This window comes from Dipodomys ordii, unplaced genomic scaffold, assembly GCF_000151885.1.
Source record: "Dipodomys ordii isolate 6190 unplaced genomic scaffold, Dord_2.0 Scaffold90, whole genome shotgun sequence".
Classification (NCBI taxonomy): Eukaryota; Metazoa; Chordata; class Mammalia; order Rodentia; family Heteromyidae; genus Dipodomys; species Dipodomys ordii.
The window spans coordinates 1,375,857-1,389,944 of NW_012267306.1; the positions used below are offsets into that span (position 1 = coordinate 1,375,857).

The following is a 14,088-nucleotide window of genomic DNA, read 5'->3' on the forward strand; positions in this document are numbered from 1 at the left end:
AAGTAAGCCAGGCCCAAAGAAACACAGGTCCCATGGTTTCCCTTATTTGCAATATCTAGTATATGTATGAGTCAAGCGGAAAAGGTCAGATAATGTGATGTTAGGAAAATGAACCGTTAGATATGTATTTTAATGTTTTTTTCTTTCATGCATGTGTTTCTAACGCATTTATAAGATTATTTCTTTGTTGCTTTGTATGTCCCTCCCCCACAGTATAACCCCTGCTTTCACTATATTTGATGTCAGTATAACTTGTGGAGGAGATGGGGAAAAACAAGTCGTTTAAGGATTCAGGTGGACCTGTTGCAACAATGAGAAGTACAAGTTGTCATGTCAAAAACGAGCTTTACAATGTCTGTGTGGGGAGGGGGAGGGGGAAGCTGGGAAGGGATGTGAAGGGTAAACAAAGGAGGAGGCTGCAATGCTTGATAAGAAATGTACGCATTATCCTGCCCATGTAATTGTAACCCCTCTGTACAGTATGTTCACAAATAAAATAAAATTAAATTAAAATTAAAAAAAAGAAAGTTGGGTTGCTTTCGACATAACATCTTGCACATCTCATTGTTGCAATGGGTCCACCTGTGTCCCTATTCAAATAATTTGTTTTTTCCCTTCCCCTCCACAAATTATACCAACATCAAATACAGTGAAAACAGGGGTTATACCGTGGGGGAGGGACATACAAAGCAACAAATAAATATCTTGTAAATATGTTAGAAACAATAGCAAGAAAGAAAAAACACTTGAGTCCTTATCTTGGGGTTCATTTCTCCCAAAAATCAACTTATCTGACCGTTTCTGCTTGTCTCAGATATATACTAGTTATTGCAAATAAGGGAAACCATGGGACCTATGTTTCTTTGGCTTACTTCACTTAATATAATTCTTTACAACTTTGGTGAGGGGCAGGGAGTGGGGGGAGATAAGAGGGGGGAAACAAAGGAGGAGGCAACAATGCTTGATAAGGAATGTACTCATTACCTTGCCCATATAATTGTAACCCCTCTGTAGGGTATTTTCACAATTAAAAAAAAAAGTTGGGGGCTGGGAAGGTGGCTCAGTGGTAGAGTGCTTGCCTTGCATGCATGAGGCCCTGGGTTCGATTCCTTAGCACCACATAAACAGAAAAGGCCAGAAGTGGTGCTGTGGCTCAAGTGGTAGAGTGTTTGCCTTGAGCTGAAGAGCTGAGGGACAGCGCCTAGGCCCAGAGTTCAGGTCTACGACTGGCAAAAAAAAAAAAAAAAATCTAAAAAAAAAAGTTGGGTTGCTTATTGAAAGAGACATATAATGTATTCCATGAATAATAATAGCAGATGCTTTCTAAGCATCTTTCCAGACCTAAAATCTTTAGACTTCCAAATGAAAAGCATGGAACATAACACTTGATTTAATTAAAGTAATAATGAGCATTTTAAAGATCCTGTCCTATAGTATGCACCTAGTTATGTTTGTTGATCTTACTGATGAGTGTTGGAATGACAGGAGGATTTTGTGTGCTAAGTGTAAAAAGCAAGGTAAATGTGTGTTGAGGTCATGACTAAAAATCGGTACCAATTCTAAGCCATTACCCACACTGGAAGGTTCACATAACTTTTTAGTCATCACAATTACCCTAAGGAAAGTGTTGTCCCCACTTTACAGATGGGGAAAATAAGCTTAGAGGTGGAGGAAAGAGGTTAAGCCACAAGCCAAAGTTACACCTAGTGTGGGCATGGAGATGGAGCAGAACTCTCAGAAGATTCCCATTATAGTTGACTTGTGGGACCAAACTAACCTATTCCATTTATCTCCACAATTACCTTACCCCCCACACACTTTTAAAAACAATTTTAGTTCAGCCCAGAGTCAATTAATATTCCTACAAAATTCTTATACCACCTCCTATCTATTCTTTGTGTTACAGTATGAATAATAATATGTCATTCTTCCATGAAGTCCCTTTATGTGCCTAGTAATAGAGCCCTTTGCAGTGTGGCACCATTTATCTAAGTTCCCAGGATCTGGCTTGTTGAGGCTGTGGCTGGTCTCCAAACTTCTAAGCACGTGCCTCCCCAAAGCCTTCACTAATTCTGTCTTCCATAGCAGAGGCTTCTCACGTCAAAATGGATATAGTCCATTCCCAGCATGAATGCTCCTGCCTTCCTGATACTTTCCCAGTGTCTGAGCACCTGTGTCCTCTGCAGTCCTTGCTACATGCTGACTTGAAGTTCATAGGTGTGTATTTATGTCCTTGCTTCCTATTAAAATAGGAGCTCCTAAGGATTCTTGCCTTCAAGGATAACACCCCCCTGACACAACATCTGATACAGTATAAGGGTTTCATAGTTTTTTTTCAGATAAAGGATAAATCATTGTGTGTGTACTTTAAATATACCAAGGACTTAAGTATACAAGATTCTACTTAATATGGTGTGTGTGTACAACTAATGCATATAATAACAGAAATGTATAACCATATGTTTAAATTGCTCCTTTCTGAAGTTAATTTTGTTTTGTAGACATGGAAACAAAGGCCCACAAAAGGGTTTGAATGAATAGCCTCAGATTATTGAACTCATGAGCACAGATTCATAACCAAAGCTATTAGCTCTGGGTACTTTTTTTTCTTATAAGTCATGCTGCCCTCAAAAATGGAAAAATTGCATGTCACATGAGATTATTCTTGTCTGTGAGGAAGTTTTTTATATTTTTGTGCTTTCACTTAGCAAGCATTCAGTAAATTCTTAGTGCATAACTCATGAGCCACAATGCAGTATCATGGCCTTTTTGTTGAAGGAAAGACTTTGGGAATGAGTTAACTCCTGTACACAGAAGAACAAAATCATGTTACTTCATTTTAACATCATCCGTAAGATCTATCAAGTCAAGTGAAACCACAAGATCTCTCTGTCTAAGATGTCTTGTAAGACTGTGGGGGATACAAAGATGATATCACATTTCTGTTCCTCATGAATTCCAGTGTATCTGAAAGGCTGTTGGCAGTTTTTTTTAAGGCAATCAAATAAAAAGGAGGTGGATTGAAGCAAGACTTAGGTCCTCTTCTTCCTGCTATATTACTTATAAAGCAGTCTTTGAAGTTTATTGTTAACTGTTGTGAATTGATCAGAAGCTGTCCAGTTTTGAAGCAGAGTAGTAAGTGTGCATAATCAGGAAGCTTGGATACAATGTCCAAGGCCCAGGTATTGCCTACGTGCATTTAGAATTGGCTGAAATCTTCAGGGAGTGAATGAACCCACCTGGGCCACCCTCCCAAAATTGAAAGTGGCTATAGTGTTCAGTGTGTCATTGCTTAGGTAGCAATATGGTAATACATGTTATGGGAGAACTAGGACTAAAACCGATGATTCCATTTCTGAGTGTATCTAAAAGAATTGAAAGCAGGATTGTAAAGAGATGTGTATACTCTCTCTCATAGCAGTATTATTCACAATAGCCCACATGTAGAAACAACCGTATCCATCAGTGGATGAATGGATAATGGAGACATACAATGGGATGTTATTCAACCCTAAAAAGGAAGTTCTAGCATATGGATGAAATACTGGAACATTATACTAAGTGAAAAGAGTCACCCAGAAAGACAAACACAATATGACTCTCCATGTATGAGTTATCCAGCGTGGTCATATTCATAAAAACACAAAGTAGAATGGAAGTTTCCAGGGGTAGAGGGGAAGGGGAAATAGAAGATCATGATTCAGAGGACAGAGAGATCCAGTTTTGTAACATGAAAAAATCCTAGCGACCTGTTATATAATAATGTGGATATACTCAGTAAAAGTATATGTATCAATAGTAAGGAAAAAACACTCTGGGACTAGCTGTTGTTACTCTCAGTAGCCTCTGCTTCTCTATGATTTCACCATCATCATTTATTACTTGGCTCAGGTGACTTTTACCTCTCTTCCTTTAATCATAACATCTTCCTTAATTTAAGATGTTATCAGTTCAGTGTAAAACAAAACCTCTTACAGATTTTAGGTCATAGACTCCTTTAACTCTTTTAACCTCTTTCTTGGGAAACAAACAAAACAGTATGGAGATACTGCTCTGAACAAATTTCTTTCTTTCTTTTTTTTTTTGAGACAAAGACTTGTTATACATCCCAGATTTATTTTCAATCTTGTGATCTGCCTCTTTTAGCTACCCAAATGCTGGAATTGTAGATGTATACCACCATACCCAGCTCTGTAAAAGTTTTGATAACAGACTTGAAAAGATTTGCAGGAGAAATTATAAGGAGAAAATTCTACAAGTTGTATATGTTTCTAAAAGTTTTAAATGAACTATTACATACTTTTGAAATTAAAACTTGGAGGATGTGAATATCTTACACAGATTAGCTAGATATATCCAAATATCCATAATTGTTATTTTTAAGCTGCCATTTCTGAGATTTTCTGTACAATATTTTTGGGTGTTTAGTGTTTGTGGCTAGAATATATAATAATACATTATCCATTACATATTATATAACTATATATATATATATATATATATATATATAATATTTTCCCCATTAGAAAGCTTAAAGCCAAGGGTTGGCGGCTCATGCTTGTAATCCTGTCTCCTCTGAAGGCTGAGATATGATGATCACAGTTTGAATCTAGCCTGAGCAGGAAAAGTCCATGAGAATTTCATACCAGCAAAAAACCCAAAGCGGAACTGTGGTTCAAGTGGTAGAATCTTGAGGGAAAAACAAAAACATAAGCTAAGTGACAAGCATCTAGACCTTGAGTTCAAGCCCTAGTACAGATACCACAAAAAGCTTGAGGTCACTTTCTAGTTTGTGTATTTTGATTAAAGAAGTAAGAGGATGAGAGTTCTGGAACACGTAGAAACAATGATAGACTTCTAAACATTTCTAGTATGCAGACACAAAAGCCCAAAATCTTTGGCAGGGAGTTGCCAAGAGCAGTGTTCCACCTAAAGTCACCCTGAGCCAGACTTCATTCCACCTTACTGTCCTGTTGAAACCTGCTTCCAAGGTCATGTGATTTAGAAAGATAAGTAAAGGTCCAAAGTGACTACCAACCACAAGTATGACTAGATGCTGAAACCCTTTGTACCAGAACTGTGCTTTGTAACATAATAGGGGAAACTTTTAAACCTGTGTTTAACTTAAAGAGCTTTACTTGGCAGTATCCCTAGTTTCATTGCATTGCTTCACTTGAGTTACAGGGAAATATTTTAAGTCTTTTATAGGAAAGATTAATTTAGATTAAAATCTTGAGAAGCTGATGTAAAGGTATGTCTCATGATACTGTAAACTGAGATAGAACAGATAATAAGCTTAGGTAGAGAATCCTTTGAAATGTCCTAGATCGAAACATTTCTAAGAAGCAAAAGGGGTTTTTTCCTTCCTTAGTATTCATTCATATTGTTATCTAGAATTGGAACCAAGCCCCATTCTTTTTTTTTTAATTGTAAAGATATTGTACAGAGGGGTTACAGTTACATGAGTAAGGTAATGAGTACATTTCCTATCAAGCATTGTTACCAACCCTCCTTTGTTTTTCCCCTACTATCACTTCCCTACCCAACTCCCCTCCCCCCCTCCCAGTTGTAAAGTTCATTTTCAACATAATGTGTTGTACATCTCATTGCTACAATGGATAAAGCTGTATCCTTGTTTCAGCATTTTGTTATTTCCCTTCACTTCCCCAAATTAGAAAAATGTATATACCAGATGCAGGGCACCAGAATCAAATACAGTGACAACAGGGATTATACCATTGAGGGAAGAACATACAAAAAAAATCACATAGTACATTAAAAACAACAGCAACAAAGAAAAAAACCTCTTGTCCATATCTTAGAGTTCATTTTGCTTAGCATCATCTTATATGGTCATATGTACATAGCTTTTGACCTCTTCTGTTTGTCTGGTAAGATTATCCTAGACGAATAGTAGTTATTGCAGATAAGGGAAACCATGGGACCTATGTTTCTTGGGGTCTGCCAAGCCCCATTCTTACGTGTGACTAAAATTCAGAATGATAATTCTTACTTAGAACTAATTTATCTTCTAGGCACAAAACTTGAAATCAGTGTTAATGCCTTCATATGGATTCAGACTGCTTATCCTGTGCTTGGAGTGATATTAACAAAGTCACTTTAATTTATTCTGGCATTTAAGCAAAGAACAACTAGACCCATAGTCTAAACGCCAAAATAACACAACTAATAATAGCACAAGGAGGAAAACCTATGCAGCTATTAAAAATCACATTTCATGAAATAGTTAAAGTGTTGAAGACATGTAGATGGGAAAATATTCACAGAAAACTGGAAACTTTTTTAAAAAACCACAAAATAAAATATATAAAGTTATCATTTTTACCTAAATATACATTTTAGTTATCTGTACAAATATGGTAATATATATGATTTTTTAAGATGAAAGAGACCTATAAAATTCTTACTTAGCAGTGAAGTTTTCTCTGTTCTCTTAAGCAGTAAGCTTTTGAATGATTTTCTTTTACTCCTGATTTACAGGGTTTTGCTGTAGGCTTGTATGTATTCATTTTATCAGTTTTATAATTAAGAAAATACAGAGTCTTTGCTATCTAAATAAATACACAGAAGCAACACACACTTGTTTGACCCTTGATTCAGGTTTTTTATAAATTCAGATTAGGACTTTAGTAATTGAGATTTAAATTATTTTTATATTGCTAATTGTCAGCTTAAATTGTTTGAGCACTGTGGCACGAAGCAAGCAGATTCTTATCTTCTTGGTGTGCTTAGTGTATAAGAAGCTAGAGATGATGAGCCAGCATGACATTACTTTAAGTTAGTCATACTTTTTTTAAAAAATCCAGTGCTTACAACATGTGTGCTTATGTTTCCAATAACGATGTATTTGCCACAGCAGCAGATGATGTTTTTTTTACTCTGTGCTTCATTTTCACACTCTATTTTGCTCATTTCCAGTTGTTGGACCTACACTGGTTCCCTGGCCCATGCAGTTCTCCTTCAGGGTATTCGTAGCTGGCATGAATGGGTTTCTTTTGAAGGAAACCCTTATCAGCTCAGGATGCCCATGGAGCAGGTCTCAAGATTCTCATATACCTGTGCCGTGTTGTTATCGCATGATGTTGTTTTAGCTCTTGGTTCACATGGACTTTAGCGTAGTGGCTGCATTTTCTTCCAGTTGTTTATGAATCTGTTTCCCCCAGGAAACAGGACGCCTATCATGGCAGTGATCACCCTAATAATTACCATCTGTTCAGTGTTCGCCAGACAATGCACTTCTGCTCAGCATACATTACTCCATTTAAACTCTGGTAACTAGGAAAAGTAAACGCTGTCTTCTCCCATTGATTGATGAGGAAAACCAAAGCTGCAGTTTTAAACAAGCTAGGACCTGAAACAGAGAGAACCAAAGGAGTGAACCAGTAAGGAAATACTATGTTGTTCTTGGTAAACTGGTTTACTGGTGCATCTCATAAACATGTTTTTTTTTTCTCACAGTCTCTTCTGCCCTGGATATCCAGTTATTTTTCTTGTATGAAGAAAATAGGTTTATTCTCTCCTGCCCACCTCCTCATATATACCATTTTCACAATTTTGGGAGGGAAGAAAGTCACTCCTAGTAATTCTGAATTTTAGAGGGCCATGATGTCACAGGCAATGATGTCACGGTCAGTATCTTAAGTTCCTCCTTTCAGAGATTATTTCTGAGTTTTACATTTTGTGTCTTAATTTTTGAGGCCTAAAATTAGAAAAGTACCTGACAGTGGTTTATTTTCCTTGTACCCTCCTCTTTGATGCCTACTTAATGTATAATACCAACAGTAGCTATCATTTATTTCTGACTGCTATCCTAAATGTTGCATAAATAAAAATCTATGGAGTAAGTTTTGTTATTTTCCCATTTTTACAGAAGAAAACACTGAGGCTTGGAGAAGTGAGAAGTGCCTTGCTTTGTTTTACACACTTACTTCCCTGATCTAATAAAGAAATGCCTTAATAATCTGAATCCAGTTTTTCTAAATTCCAGTTTGACTCAAGAATGTATCTCTTGACTGGACCCAAGGTACAGGAGGTAGAGAATCATAGCAAAGCTCAAGAGCAAGGCTCCTGAGGTTGGCCCTCTCCCCAGTACCATTAAAAAATAAATAACAAATAATTTGTTTCATTATTGAACCTACTTCTACATATCAGCTTCTTGCATTACTAATGGGGTGGATTAAATGAGTCACTAAGCAAAAGCTGCTTAAAATGGGGCTTGACTCATAGGGATTGCTCAGTATTAGGCACCATAAAAACAAATGATCACTGTTAATAATAATCATATTCACAAGATTACATATTAAAACAATATAAAAGTATATGAAGAAATGCATGTCCCTCTGGTCTCTTTTTATTTCCTCTCCCCAGCATTAACCATCACAAACAATTTGGTAAATGTCACTCCAGAATATTTCCTGTGCATTGAAAAGAACTTTAAATTAACCCTTCATTAATAAAACCAAGTTGAGAGTGAAAAACTTTTATAGTGCTATTGAGAGTGGGAGACCTGTATTTAATTAGTACTTAGCAACTTTGCAAAGTACTGAGGATTCAGCAACGATTATGAACTTGAGTCCAGTTGAAATTGTTTTGAGTATTTACTAATTTGTTACTCTTTTGTTTATTTTTATTATTTTATTTAGGATATGATGTTTCAGCTTCTCCGAGGTCTGGACTTTCTCCATTCTCACCGAGTTGTGCATCGTGATCTGAAGCCTCAGAACATTCTGGTGACCAGCAATGGACAAATAAAGCTAGCCGACTTTGGCCTTGCCCGAATCTATAGTTTTCAGATGGCTCTTACCTCAGTGGTGAGTAAGACAGTGCTGTCCTTTTGTTAAACTCATTTTTTCCTGTTTTTGGATGACAAACTGCCCCTTTTCCGGCTCCTAATGATATTACTGGCTTCAGATAATAGTAGTCTGAATGTCTTTGCACATTTTTATATAGCAATGGATAAGAGGAAAGCATTCTGCTTTCAGCTGCAGATGCATCTGGGCTGGGTTTGTTGTGGACAGGACTCATTGCAGAAATAGCCTGTTGCATCTTAGCCACTAGAAGGGAATCAGTGACAAGTTTCCAAATGCTTTGCCATAACTACTGTTTTCAGAGCTGGAACATATGGTAGGTGAAAATGCACAGCACAGTCAGGGTAGGGTTAGGACATTGATCTGCCTACATTACCCAGATGAAGCTGTGGTCCCAACTGTAAAGAAGGAATTAAATTGACAATGATAGTTAGCACTGCCATTTGGGTTCAAGATTGAACCCAACAGCCCTGTTTCAACAAAGAATGACAGTAACAACATCCTGTTCGTTGTCTTATTCCAAACCATAGTAGCTAATGACTTCGGTTAGCTCCTGTTTCTCCTTTATCGTTCACTGTGTCTGAGAATATTTGTGAAATTCTGCACCCCAGCTATAAAAAGAGCAATCTAGGTATTAATTACTCTTTTTTTCAAGTTTTATTTTATTTACAGTGAGTTCATGCACTGATACAAAAAGGCAACCAGAGCCTTTTGCTATGTTACTTTTTTTTTTTTGAATATTTGAATAGTTGTGCAAAGGGGCTACCATACTTCTTTTTTTCAAAGTAGGAGGTTGATGCATTGAATCCCATTGACTGGTGAAGACTATGGAGATGTTGCCTTCAAAACACCTTGAGCCCAAAGAAAAAGAATCTTGAGCCTTGAAGAGAGTCTCAAATCAGGGGCAGCACTGGCCTGGGTAGGGGGTATTGTTGAGCAGTGCATGGTGATCTCACAGTGACAATGATGCAGTGACACTTCTGGCATTTCCTGTCTATGCTGTAAGGCGGCTAACATTCTGCATAACAAAAAATTGTCTCTTCACATTTTAGTTACAAGGTGATGGCACAGTTCAAGTGGTAAAAGGCCAGCTGTGGGTAAGAGAACTTAAGGGCCTGAGTTCAAACTCTGGCACCAGAAAAAATTTTAAAAAGAGTACCCAAATTCCAGTCATGCTTCAGCTGAGAAGTAGAAATTCAGGAGACAAGTTAGAAATTCTATAAGTAACTTACTTGCCTTGGTGGGGCCATACATTCTGTTATCCCTGTCCTTCTGTCCTTCTCCGTACCCCTAACCAAAATAGAAATGCTACAGCCAACACAAGGAAAGCTCTTCACATTCTCAACATCTTAGACTTTACCCAGGGCATCAGGATTTCTCCAGAGGGGTTTGTGTTGCTATTGTTGAAAGATAAATCCTTACCCTTTTCCTCTCTGCTCAGCATGCACCAGTACTTTCTAAGGCACAAGTCAATGTTTAAAGGATCAGCCTGAGCTTTGGGTGGAGTGAAGCAAACCCTTGTGTTCTTACATAATCACAGGAGAAAGGGCTGAGTCTGTGTGTTTCCCCAGTGGGAAGGGTGAGGTAGGCTTTGGGCTTCCCTAGGAAGTTATTGCTGCATGTTGTTTTGGGGCCCTGGGGAGAAGCTTGAATAGGCTTTGTGATCCAGGAGAGTGGAGGGGGAAGGGGATGAAGGAACTGGTCTCTTTGATTACATTAATTGTAGGAAGATAAGCTATCACTGAGCTGGATACCTTATTTTAATCCTCATGCCCAAGAAGGCACTAATAACCGTAAATAAAAACAAGAAACCTACGTTTTTTTTATTATTTTTTTTTTCTGGTTAAACTTGAAAAATGATAGCCCAGCCTGTGAGCAACATCAGTTAACATTCCCATTCTTGCTGAAAGTTGGAATGTTCTAACAAGAAAATAAACAACAATTATTTCAGCTTCAGAGAAAAAGGAAAGACAAATATCAATACATGACTTTTCTGGATCTAGTCTGTACTATGTGTTCTATATTTCCTATGGTGATGTTAAGTAAAAGATGTTCACAGCTGGGAAAGACTTTATTTGAATACGAGTGATAGTCATAATTTTATGATAGTAATAAATAAGTATCTGTCCTATAGGGTACTGCATGTTTTAAATTTTATGTGTTTTCTTTTTCTCCTGAAAGGAAAAAAATCCATTTAATATAGTAATGCTTTGATTTACACACATGCGAAAACTTAGAACGGCAGTTGTTTGGACTGAACTGGAATGTATTTTTAGTGTCTCTTGAAGAGACTACACTCCACTTCCTGAAAATACACATTTTTCAGTAGCTTATGTCATACAGGAACTGGGAATTAACTTCATCTGTGGAATGGCAGAAGAATCACAAGTTAACTGTCATCTCAACTACACTGAGAAAGGATCCTTGCTCTCAAAGCCTGACTCAAAGTTCCCTTTCTAGTCCTTCATGCAGGAATCGATTCCTCTTTCCTGCCTCCAAGTTTCTAGAATAATGTTTTTGATAATATTGCTTTCTGTTTTGTCTGTAGTTACTTTAGCATTGTATTTACAAGCTGTAAGTCACTTGAAGCCATTTGCTGGCATCTTACTCAGCCTTATTTATTTTGATAAGCCTTTAGGAAATATTTTAATCAATAAATTGACACAGTAGGAATAAGTCACTGAGTTATAATAAAAAAATAGAGAGTTACATATACATTCAACTGTCTCATATTCCTGCATAGCTACCTGGTAATACCAAGCTGAAGGAATTACTAAAACATACACCTTCAACTGTTAGCCCATTAAGTACCATCATGCTGATGGATTCTTTGGCAGGTATCTGTTCAAGGTCATGAACATTAGGCTACACGCTGTAACTTTGTCTCATGTGAGACTGTGAACTTAAGTTCTGTGCCTTATACTTAGAGCAGTAGTCTTCTCTGCTGCCTCCTGAATACATGAACTGTGGGAAGTGAACTTCCTTTCTTGAATAGAAATCCATAGACACACAGAAATGTGACATGTTGTAATTCTACTTCTTATTTCAAGACATGTTTAATCCACTGAGTTTTGGTATAAAAGAAATTTTATATTCTTCAAAGATAATTAGCATTCTCCCATTGAAACAATGCATGAGTTATTTCTATCAATCTATGTAAATATATGTATATGTAATACATGATTTTTCTACTTGGATTATTGGTACTAGTTTGTATGCTTAGTGTCTTTCCGAAAGTGTTCTAGTGTTCTCAGATACAAGCTAACCCTTTGAGGGCAGGTGCAAGTGTTTATACCCCTGATGTTTCACCTAGTTGGAATATGTTCTACATCACCATTCCCAGATAGGGGAGCTTTTCAATCATCTTAGTATATAATCCTTTACATCCCAATATGTATTACTTTATGTGTGTATGCTAGTCCTGGGGCTTGAACTCAGGGCCTGGGCACTGTCCCTGAGCAGGAATAGATTCCTGCATGAATTACATGAAAGACTAGAAAGGAAACTTTGAATCAGGCTTTGAGAGCAAGGATCTTTTCTCAGGGTAGTTGAGATGACAGTTAACTTGTGATTCTTCTGCCATTCCACAGATGAAGTTAATTCCCAGTTCCTGTATGACATAAGCTACTGAAAAATGTGTGTTTTCAGGAAGTGGAGAGTAGTCTGTTCAAGAGACACTAAAAGCCTTTGGGCTTTTTTCTACCTTTGCCTTCCACATTGCTAGGATTATAGTTGTATGCCACCTCACCCAGCCTTTTACTCTTGTCATAAATAAAATATATTTGTTGGCCTTTTCTTGGTAGCAGTTAGCTTGGGATAGTCATCATGAATGTGGACTATAGTTTTAGCTAGAGGTAATATATAGCTTAAGGACAAGTGGTTAGTTTGTCCCTATTTGATAAGTTGGGACTGATTTCAAGGTTAAAGCATCCATTGGATGCCTGACTTGCTGGGCTGTCTCCAGCGTAACACTCAGATGTCTTTAGGAAATATTGGATTCTTGCTGTTACATATACAGTCATGTATATACCTGGACCCATAAAAAGGAAAGGCTCATGTTTATTTAGTCTATTGTTTTGTTTTTGTTTTTTGCCAGTCGTGGGGCCCGAACTCTGGGCCTGGTTGCTGTCCCTCAGCTCTTCAGCTCAAGGCTAGTGCTCTACCACTTGAGCCACAGCACCACTTCCAGCTTTTTTCTGCTTATGTGGTGCTTAGGAATCGAACCCAGGGCCTCATGCATGCAAGGCAAGCACTCTACCACTGAGCCACCTTCCCAGCCCCTCTATTGTTTTCTTGAGGCAAGGTCTTGTTACATATCCTAGGGTGGCCTAGAAGTTAGAACTCAGTAATTAGTTCAGACAGGCCTGGAACTCAGCTCCTTTTGCCCCAACTTCCTAAGTACTAGGATTATAGGGGTATACTACCCTACATAGCTCAAATACCTATTTCTTAAAATGCCATCGGATTAAGATGTGGATGGACACATTGTGTGCTTTAGACCTAGGAAAGAGGGACCCCCTGACCTAGGTCTTATGCTTTGGAGGAGCCTGTGTTATCCTGCTCTCCCTGACCTAGGTCTTATGCTTTGGAGGAACCTGTGTTGTCCTGCTCTCCCCACATCAACCTTCATGGGACATGAAACCCAGGGTGCCAAGAAGACCTGCCCCTGAGCTCTCCATCCCAACCCAAGAGAGTAAAATTCCCAGACTAAATCCAAGTGGCATGGGCTTATCTTTCTTCCTGAAGTAGATTTTTCCCTGTGTACCCTCTTGACCTCGGTGCAGAGCTTAGATGTGCATGTGGACTGTCCCAGAGAATTCATGTCAGCTCCCTCATGGTCCAGAAAGCAATTACAAAAAGAACACAAGAAGCCCACTATAAACCTAGCACCTGACCTTGGTTATTTTTATCAGAAAAGTTTCCCTGAGACTGTATAAAATCAACTTCTGTGACCTATATTAAGCTATGAGATCTGAAAATTACCAAAGAGAACAAGTTGGAGGAAAGTCTTTCGGTTGCACATGTAAGAGATGTGTAAGAATCATGATTCATGCACTCTGTAATTTCTGTGACAGTCATTCAGTTCAAGTCATTCAATATAGTAACTGAGGACTACCTAAAATTATATTCAGCGTCATTCTAAAATGTAAAATGTAGCATGTGGCAGTTATTCTTGTCTGTCAAGTAGAGAAGTGGAGTTTTAGTCCTGGCGGCTGCAATGGTTCTGATTAACAGGAAGCCCTGGGACCAGCTGCTGATG

The 14,088-nt window shown here is 37.9% G+C and overlaps 1 protein-coding gene across 3 annotated transcripts in view; it reads left to right on the forward strand.

Moving 5' to 3' along the window:
• Positions 1-14,088, forward strand: part of Cdk6 (cyclin-dependent kinase 6) — a 186,438-nt gene that overhangs the window by 80,866 nt on the left and 91,484 nt on the right. For all 3 annotated transcript variants that reach the window (XM_013026013.1, XM_013026015.1, XM_013026014.1), the window contains exon 4: positions 8,664-8,831. In XM_013026013.1, the coding sequence (XP_012881467.1) occupies positions 8,664-8,831 (168 nt within the window). The remainder of the gene's footprint in view (positions 1-8,663; positions 8,832-14,088) is intronic.